Source organism: Salmo trutta, chromosome 2 (assembly GCF_901001165.1).
Source record: "Salmo trutta chromosome 2, fSalTru1.1, whole genome shotgun sequence".
In the NCBI taxonomy this organism is placed as follows: Eukaryota; Metazoa; Chordata; class Actinopteri; order Salmoniformes; family Salmonidae; genus Salmo; species Salmo trutta.
This window is the reverse complement of record NC_042958.1, coordinates 38,787,804-38,798,235: the sequence shown is the minus strand read 5'-3', so window position 1 is coordinate 38,798,235 and position 10,432 is coordinate 38,787,804. Positions and strand designations below refer to the sequence as shown.

General features: G+C 39.0%; 1 protein-coding gene across 1 annotated transcript; it reads right to left on the bottom strand.

Annotated features, from left to right (window-relative positions):
- Positions 1–5,369: 5,369 nt before the first annotated feature.
- Positions 5,370–9,997, bottom strand: LOC115155071 (enkurin). The gene is made up of 5 exons (XM_029701861.1): positions 9,510–9,997; positions 9,071–9,216; positions 8,752–8,984; positions 8,418–8,564; positions 5,370–5,733 (listed from the first exon to the last, which is right to left on the bottom strand). The coding sequence occupies exons 1-5, from the start codon at positions 9,587–9,589 to the stop codon at positions 5,560–5,562; spliced, it is 780 nt and encodes a 259-aa protein (XP_029557721.1). The 5' UTR covers positions 9,590–9,997; the 3' UTR covers positions 5,370–5,559.
- Positions 9,998–10,432: the final 435 nt, after the last annotated feature.

Sequence of the window (10,432 nt, the reverse complement as noted above, 5' to 3'; positions counted from 1 at the left end):
GGTGCTCCGGCTTTTAATTTAGATAGTCTGCGTGTAATGTGTTTTCTAATGAATATGCCAATATAAATTCTTCTCAATCTCCTTTCAGTGTGTGTTAAACAACAGTGGGTGACACTGTAATCCTAATTCAACTCTCACTTAATCCAGGCTATAGTAAATGGTTCTACTAAACTCTGATATATTTCACACATGGCCTCACAGAGACAACCACATGATATACTACAATTCCTAATATTATATCTTAAGAGTGTAGAGTAACAGTAATATTATACTCACCAGTGCCCCTGGTGACAGCATCACAAAGTAGTTTTCTATGGAAATCTCTACAGAACATAATTTCTCAGTATGGAGTGCAGTTCACCTATCATCTAACTCATCATGGCAACTTTTTTCTTGTTACAGGTAGGCCTACATTTGCTGCAGCATAGCCTATGTTACAGCAATATAAAGACCGAATGTGCATCACATTTACACATCTCCATATGGCTTTTGGGGGTCACTATATCTTTTGTTGTAAAGATTTGTTTTATTTATTGCAGCTGCAGAGTTTGAAAACAGTCTACCACTAGAATATAATTTCTTTAAATCGGAGCATGCATGAGCAGTCTCTCTCCATCAATGCCATTCAAATTGCAGCCAAACTAGATAATCCTCTTCAAGATATATACTGTATGTCCTAGCCTAACTCTTTCAGGTAATACATTCAATGCAGTGTTAGATAATGAATAAGGGGTTATGCAAAATAAGCTTCTAATTTATAGCCTCTGTCTCTTGCACAATCCACATGCACCTGTGCTCCGCTAGCCTCTCCTAAAAAAAATGCTCCTCAGTTCATGGAGTCCCATGCAGGAAAAGCTAGACTAGAATAGCTTGCTGGATTTTTTTATTTTTTTTTGCATTTCTTATACCAATAGACTATTCAAAGAAGGACGCAAGCTCTTGTTTGAAGAATGTTAAATAGAGCAGCCAACAGATCACGTGTAGTTTGAAAGAAGAGTGAACGCGCTAGGCTAGAGCAGTTATTTATTCAGACCCATAACCATTCAATCTTTGTGAAGAGAAGTGAAAGCCGTCTGCATCTAATTCTAGTCCTATATTATTCAAGCATGTCATTAGAATGCTGAAGATAAGGACAATGAACCTTATTTAATTTAACTGACACCGAGGCAGGAATAAAGCAACATAGATTGAAAGAGGAGATAGGCTAATAACATTAGGGGAAATATTATGAAAGGTAGACTATATACTGTATGCATCAGCCTACTAATAGCAAATAGGTCCTATTAAAAAATTAAAATCAAATTTGCTAGCCTATAGACATGTGTCAATAAAACCCAAAACACAGCGAAATGAAGCACTAACCTTTGACGATCTTCATCAGATGACACTCCTAGGACATTATGTTACACAATACATGTATGTTTTGTTCGATAAAGTTCATATCTATATCACAAAACAGCATTTTACATTGGCGCGTGATATTCTGAAAATGTATTCCCACCAAAATGTCCGGTGAATGTGCACATCAATTTACAAAAATACTCATCATAAACGTTGACAAAATACATAGCAATTATTTTAAGAATTATAGATAGACTACTCCTTTATGCAACCGCTGTGTCAGATTTTAAAATAGCTTTACGGAGAAAGCACATTTTTCAATATTCTGAGTACATAGCTCAGCCATCACGGCGAGCTATTCAGACACCCGCCAAATTCGGGGCAACCTAAACTCAGAATTAGTATTAGAAATAGTGTATTACCTTTGCTGATCTTCGTCAGAATGCACTCCCAGGACTGCTACTTCCACAATAAATTTTGTTTTTGTTCGAAATAATCCATATTTATGTACACATACCTCCGTTTTGTTCGTGCGTACAGATCACTTATCCAAAGGCATAACACGCGAGCGCGGAACGAGAGACGAAAAGTCAAAATGTTCCATTACTGTACTTAGAAGCATGTCAAACGCTGTTTAAAATCAATCTTTATGGTATTTTTAACGTAAAATTGCGATAATATTCCAACCGGGCAATAGCATATTCATTCAAGAAGAAAAAGAAGGAGGGGCGTGCTCGCGGGACTGAGCATATCCAATCCCTTTGTTGCCAGGCAGACCACTCAGTAACTGAGCTCCTATTATCTGCCCAGTGACAGGAAAATGCTCAAACCACTTTCTGAAGGCTTTAGACAGCCAATGGAAGCCTTAGGAAGTGCAATGTCACCCCACAGACACTGGAGCTTCGATAGAGAATCAAAAGAAGAACTACAATTCTCAGACTTTTCACTTCCTGCTTGGATTTTTCTCAGGTTTTTGCCTGCCATATGAGTTATGTTATACTCACAGACACCATTCAAACAGTTTTAGAAACTTCAGAGTGTTTTCTATCCAAATCTACTAATAATATGCATATTCTAGTTCTGGGCCAGAGTAGTAACCTATTTAAATTGGGTACGTTTTTCATCTGGCCGTGAAAATACTGCCCCCTAGCCCAGACAGGTTAAATTCGATGCAATCTGCCAACACAATCCCAAGGCACTCCGGTCGTACCTCAGAAAGTGTCTGTGGATGGTGGTTGGAAGAGCGCGCTTGTTAGAAATGGAAAATCTTCTTGGAAGTTATTGACAAAGAACATCAAGACGAAGCATCTGCTTTACAAGTGGGATGCACTGCTGAGCGCTACATTCCGATGGGTGTTAATGAGGGTGAAGTATCGGATGTGTTAGATGTGGTGAAGTTCTTGGAGCCCGAGGCTAGCACAAAGGGTCAGGATAAAGATGAGTTTGTGACAGTAGAAGTGACATTCTTGAAAAAGTGGATCCTTGCCTTTTGGCTGATCCATTTGTGGTTTCAGGGTGGGTAAAAAAAAGAGTTGGGTACTGTGGAATCGGTGAAGGTAACCAGGAGTGAGCTTGTGATAATTGTTTGTGTTTCTGCTAGTCAGGAGGACCAGGTGCTCCATGTTAAACAAATGGGGACAAGAAATGTGAATTGTTTTGCTCTGAAGGAAAGTGTGCAATTGAGAGGAGTGATTACTGGGGAAGCGGTAAATGTGAAAGTTGATCAACTGAAGGGGAAGGTTCCCGGTGTTTGTGATGCTCGTCGTTTGGTGCGACGCAGACAGGGTGGCATGAGTGGTGAAGCGGAAGAGTCGTTGTCTGTCCTTTTGAGTTTTGATGTTGAGTCTTTGGCCGACAAAGTGTTGTTAGGATATATACGTTTTTGTGCCGCGTACATTATGTTGTACGCGGTTACAGGTGTCAAGCTTATGGGCATGTGGCAGCAGTGTGTAGGAGGGAGGTTCCTAGGTGTGAGAAGTGTGCAGAAGGGTATGAGACAAAGGAATGTGTAGCATTGGGGAAAGAAGTGGTAAGTGTTAATATGATATGGGGGTATGATATTTATGCCTCTGTAACTTTCTTATTGATCATTATTAAAAAATGGGGGGGGACTATGTACAAGAAGTGCTGTAATTTCTAAATGGTTCACCCGATATGGATTAAAATACACAAACATTTTAACTGACAGTCTGCACTTTAACCTCATAGTCATTGTATCATTTCAAAGTGCTGGAGTACAGACCCAAAACCCCCAAAAATGGTCACTGACCCAATACTTTTGGAGCTCACTGTATTTACCACAATTCCTCCTTCCATTCCCGTGGCTCTGGATGGAATACATTCTGCCATGATAGTTTTCCCCAATGACAAACAGACAGACAGTAGAAGTAAAAATTCAGAGGCATAGGATGAAGTCAGCAGACAACCACTAAATGGGAGGGAAGAAAATAGGTATTTTTCGTAAAAAATTATATTCAAGATGATAGTGATGTGGTGTTTCAAAAAAGCTTAGTTCTGAAGTTAATCCTGTTAAATGATAACTTTACTCTCTTATTCTGTCCCTTACCTTTTTCACTTTTAAAGGAAAGATTCCTGGAGCAATTTTAGGCTGAAACTCTAAACTAGCCATCATGACAAGCATGCTGTGTGGTCATATTGAAGTCATTAGTGTGACTAAAAACAGGTGGTTGTTGTATTACAGTCCTTCTGAATAGACAATTAGACATCCACAGGGGTGGATAATAAGCTGCATGTGATATCCTGTAGTAGTTTTCCTGTAGGCACAGTTGCTACAAAGGAAAAGTGACTAATTTGGGTCAAGAAAATGTGGAAAAGCACCAGATAAGTATTTGCTCATTTAGGCTCTTGTACAACAAACTTTAAGGATTACATCATGAACATAGCATGTAGTAACAGTAGGGCTAGGCCAGCGGGACACCTGTCGACAACTTCCGGTGAAATTGGAGGGCGCGCAATTCAAATAAATAATCATAAAAATGATGGTTAAGCATTTAGGTACATACAAGTGTCTTCACTTGGTTAAAAAGCTTAAAGTCTTGTTCCTCTAAATGCATTGTCCGATTTACAATAGGCTTTACAGCGAAAGCATGACATGCGATTGTTTGAGGATGGCGCCCCAGATTAAAATATTTTTCAACCAGCACATGCTTCATAAAATCACAAATAGCGATTAAACATTCACTTACTTTTTGAAAATCTTCCTCTGATTTGCAATCCAAAGGGTCCCAGCTACAACATGCATGGTCGTTTTGTTAGATAAAATCCTTCTTTATAACCCAAAAAGTCAGTTTAATTGGCGCCATCGAGTTGAGTAATCCACTCGTTCAACATGCAGAGAAAGGAATCCAAAAAGCTATCGCTAAACTTTGTTTCAACAAGTCAAAATATGTTTCCATTTAATCCTTAGGTACCCTAAAATGTAATTAAATTATAATATTTTATAGGGAAAGAAGTATGTTCAATAGAAAAGCAAAATTAGCAGGTGCACGTCCTCTTCGCTGAGCGCGCACAGACTGATTTCCAACTCTGACTCCCAGTACCGAAACTCAAAATTCTTCCTCGTTTGGAAAGAAACAAGTCTGACACCTTGAACAAAGACTGTTGACATCTAGTGGAAGCCATAGGAATTGCAATCTGGGAGCTGGATTTGGATATAACCCTATACGTTCCATTGGAAGAGCATGGTCTCTCAAAAAAATAACATTCTGGTTGTTTTTTCTTTGGATTTTCTCCTACCATATCTATTGTGTTATAGTCTCATACATTATTTTAACATTTCTACAAACTTCAAAGTGTTTTCTATCCAATGGTACCAATTATATGCATATGCTGGCTTCTTTGGGCACATCAGTCAGACAGGAAGTGGAGAAAAATAGACCCTAGCCTTTAAACAGCTTAGAAGCAGACCTTCAAAAAAACGCATTTACCACAGTGAATGAACAAATAAACAAAAACAGCACATAAAATACTGACATGTTGTGTTTGAGATTAAATAACATCAAAAGATCTTCAAATATAGTGCAGAATTTATTTAGTTTTCCAAAACAAAGTGAAATCTTAGACAGGGGTAATGAGAGTTATATGACCATTTTCCAGACAATTTCACATCTAGCGTTTAGGGCAGTTGTTTCTTTCTTCACTGAATATCTGTTTACAATGCATTTGCCATTTGACACTAAAGAAAAGAGGTGTCGTGTGTTAGTTGTTGGCGATGTAGATAGTCTTGTATCTCTCGATGAGGTCAATGTCCCTCTCCAGCTGCTTCATCTCCAGCTCCAGACGCTCCTTGCGGTACTTCTTAGGGGTGGTGTCCGTGACAACAGAGAGTCCCTGGTACTGATGGTGCAGCTCCCCCCAGTTCATCTTCAAGCCCTGGACAGAGGATGATCCATCAATCACACAGGCTAAGAGATGAGCTTTCCATTATTGCTCAGGAACAATGAATTATCAATGAGCCTGTGTATGTCAGCGTAATATTTATTCTCGGTAATACTAATTACCCCACCAAAGACAGCTTAAAAAAGTATAGTTGGTCATAAGAGACTTTATATGGGCAAATAAAACTCATAGAATAAAAAGGAATGTTTTACATCTTCCTAAGTTAGAGAGTGGTTTTAAGTGTCTATTTTCTAAGGATAAAGCTAAGAACATTAACAACTTCATAGTTAAGAACACTATAACAATATGGAAGAAAATGAAACGTATTCTACAATAACCAATATCACTTCCTAAAAACACAACCCTATGGAACAATCCTTGGATAGCTTTTCAGAATTCACAGATAAATTGGTCCACATGGAAAACTAATGGCATAAATGACATGGTAATATGAAAATACATTTATTTCCATGACAGAATTAAAAAGCAATTTTGGACTGACCAATGTAGATATTTTCAAATACATGCAACTTCAAAGTTTCATACCAAGAAATTTAGTTTTGAAATCTTTTGGACATCTGAGCAATCTTGAGGGAACCCTATTCGAGTTAGAAAATGATATTCATATGATAGGTAATATATATAAAATCTTGCAGAGAGCCTATCCAACTGACAATCTCTTAGAAAAAAAGAAACTACTGGAACGGTCGTCGTATGGAGTAGACCAAGGCGCAGCAGGTTGAGCGCTCATATTTACTTAATTAGAGACACGTAACAAAAACAAGAAAACGAACGACAAACAGTCTTGCAGGCTACACACAGCAATGCAAAAACAACTTCCCACAAAAGACAGGTGGAAAAAAGGGCTACCTAAGTATGACTCCCAATCAGCAACAACGATGTACAGCTGTTCCTGATTGAGAGCCATATCAGGCCAACAAAGAAATACACAACATAGAAAAACCATAGAAATACAAAACATAGAACAATACCCAAAAAACCCAGAACACATAAAACAAACACCCCTCTTACATAAATACATATCCCAACAAACCCCGAACCACATAAAACAAACACCCCCTGCCACGTCCTGACCAAACTACAATAACAAATAACCCCTTTACTGGTCAGGACGTGTGTAACGCTTTCGTTTGGAGAAGTAGCGGAGTCAGGCGCAGGACACAGGGATAAGTGCAAACAAACGTGTTTACTCAAATACCACAATCAAAATTCTCCCACAGCAAAATAACAGGGTTGGGAGAAACACCTCCAACAACCACCAAACATGAACAATCACAGACAAGACAAAAAGGGAAGCCAGAGGGTTAAATAAGGAACATAATCAGGGAATTGAAAACAGGTGTGTATAATTAAGACAAAACAAAACGAACCGGGAAACATAGATCGGTGGTGACTAGTAAGCCGGTGACGTCGACCGCCGAACAGCGCCCGAACAAGGAGAGGGGCCGACTTCGGCGAAAGTCGTGACAGGAACCAAGACTTAAATAACTGATAATAGTACAAGATGGAGGAAATGTTGGAACATAACTAACGAAATTACAATTAACAGAAATGTATGCTTAATCCAGTATAAACTAATGTAAGGTATATAATTTATTACACAAGACAAAATTCACAAATTCTGCTCCACAACGGCAGAGTCATGTCTTAAGTATAAAACTAACAATGGCTCAATAATACATGCCTTTTCGAAAAGTTATGGGTGGTGTTAGAAAGTTGGCTGTCAGAAGTATTACAATGTACATTTACTTTTAATCCGTCTGTCTGCATATTTCAAGACAAGGCATATAAGGGTGCAGTGAGATACCTGTATACTTAACTGGAAATCAACCAATCCTCGTTAACACAAATTACTACATGGAACTCTATTCCACATCATGTAACTGACGCAAGCAGTAAAATTTGATTTCAAAAAGATTAAAAAACACCTTATGGAACAGCGGGGACTGTGAAGCAACACAAACATTGGCACACACACCCACACACCCACACACACACACACACACACACACACGATAACATACACACTATACATACACATGGATTTAGTACTGTAGATATGTGGTAGTGGTGGAGTAGGGGCCTGAGGGCATACAGTGTGTTGTGAAATCTGTGAATGTATTGTAATGTTTTTAAAATTGTATAAACTGCCTTAATTTTGCTGGACCCCAGGAAGAATGGGGATCCATAATAAATACAAATACAAATTATTTATTATCCAAATGTTGAAAGTGAGTGGGCGATGGAGGAAACAAAATGATGCAGTTTGAGGCCATGGAGATGGGGGTGTGAGTAGTTGGGTCTGGGCAGGGGTGATGTTGTGGATGTTTGTATGCGTCTGTATGTTGTTGTTTGTATGTGTATGTTTTGTATTATAATAATTTTTTAATCATAAATAAAATATATATTTTTTATCGTAATGCCCTTCCGTGTTCCAAAAATTAACAGACACAAATCTTACTTCTCTCACACCATTCATTCAATTTGAATGTATGCTGGTGCTTTGTAAGCCTATTCATCATTTGATACATTGTTCAAATATTGAATCTTATCTAAATGACTAATCAACTAAAACACATACATGAATGTAATGAAACGTTATGAATAATTCTAGGTCAGATTCTATTGGCTTGGTTCTAAGGACCTAAGTGGTTTACCTGTAGGATGTTGTTTCGCTCATCCTCAGAGAGCTGTTTCATGGTGCCCTGTCTCATGTGTTCCTTGACAAAGCTGTCATACTCATCCTGAGCCCTCCTCACCTCCTCAGTGCGATGCTGCAAGTACTCAGGGGTCTTTCCAAAGTCCTAGGGAGGGAATGGGAAAATAGTTATGTTGGGCTCCTCTTCAGTTCAGTTCAAATAGTTTGAGTGTCTTTGTGCAATAAGCATATAAGTATCTTTCTTTGAATAGCAATCAAAATATTGGACAAATTCACTATCTGCTTGACAGACAAAGCAAAAGCAGTATTTGCATATGTAATGATAAGTTCACCTTTTTCTTGATGTACTTTGGGAGTAGTCCTGAATTTTCCAGGAGCTGTTTGTCTCCAGTTTTAGTGTCGGCATAGATAGGCTGTGGCTTTTTTGGCACTGCCATGATGTTCTCAAAGGCGTTTGTCTTTACAAAGTCCTTTTGGGTGTGAATGCCCATAAGTGGGTTGTCCGCTTTGGCAGGTATTTGTGGTTTTTTGAAAGTCTCATCATCCAAATATGAAAATGGTTGCTCTAAGGGTATAACAACATAGACACAGAGTTAGGAAATGACCTCCAAACAAAGTGATATTGAGATGTAATCTCATCCTATTGCTTACTTTCAGGAAGTTTGGGTTCCTTGGAGTGCTTGAGCAGATATTTCTCTGGAGAGGGCAAGTCTACTTTTACTGGTCCCATAGTCTTGTTGGTAGCCTTATTCAGCATTTTCTCATGCTTAACTTGTGCCCTAAACGTTGACACATACCTTGACAATGGAATAAAAAAGACAAGATTGATAGATTATTACAGAACATGGCATGAGTCAGAAGCCATGTGCAGTCTTTTTCATTGTGCAGGTTGTGGCAGCAAAGTATCTCCATACATTCCTAATACACAGAAACATAGGCTAAATAAATATATGTGGCTAGCTGGGTACAGTAAAAATGCCATCGGCTGTGTGCGGTGCAAATAAATTTAGCTAGCTACAATGTAGCCTACATACAGTTACGTTGTTAGCTAGCTACGTTAGCTTGCTATAGGCAGTTCAGTCAGCCATACCTTGGTGGTTTCTCTATTTTAACCTCCTCCCTTGGAATAAGGTTGTAAATACTTTCTGTTGGATACATAGTGGTCGACATATTTCTGGAATATGCACCTTTTTTTAGAAGCAAATAATAGCTAGCTAGTCAACTGTAGCTGGCTCTCCATTCGAATTTCTGGAATGTTTTGTTTGACAAGTTCCCTGGGCAACAGTTGCTGGGCAACTGTCGCGGAATGATTGCGACATCAACATCAACGTGCTTCAATCTTAGGGCTGTCTACTCCGAAGTCAGAGCACTCCCGTTTAAGCGTGGCAGAGAGCAGAATAATTGACCCTCAACACGCATCGAATATGGCCGGTATCATTAAACGTCGGTAAAAAAGCGTAATTAAATTGTTGCCAGCTGCACCGTTAGTCTCCAACGCTCTGGATAACATGAAAAACCCCTAACCAGCTCTGATTGGGCGAGCAAAATGGTCAGAGTGAGGTATTCTCTCATTTTTTTCTGGAAGTTACTAGCAAGCTAGCTAACTTTAGCCAGTTAGCTCGGGTGCTTGACTGCCGTTGTGAGCCTAGAACGCTCGGATCAACCCTACTCCTCTGCCAGAGCGTCCAGTGTGCGCTCTGAGCTCAGAGCGAAACGCTCTGAATTTACGAACGCCCAGAGCGCACTCTGAGTGCCCTGCTACTACATTGTAATGCCCCTGAAATGGCAAATAGAAGACACTATTACTATCACAGTGTAATATCTTTGTTACTCCCATTCATATATAGGCATTGTTAGTGATTGATTACTGCATTGTATCTTCATTTAATAAGTGAAATAGGATGGTGCATCGAAAATAGAAACAAGTGGCCTGTCTAATCGTAGAGCAATCTGCAGTTTGTCTGTTTTGTTTTGCCTTATTTTACATGTAGTACGGTAATCGCGAAATTAAAT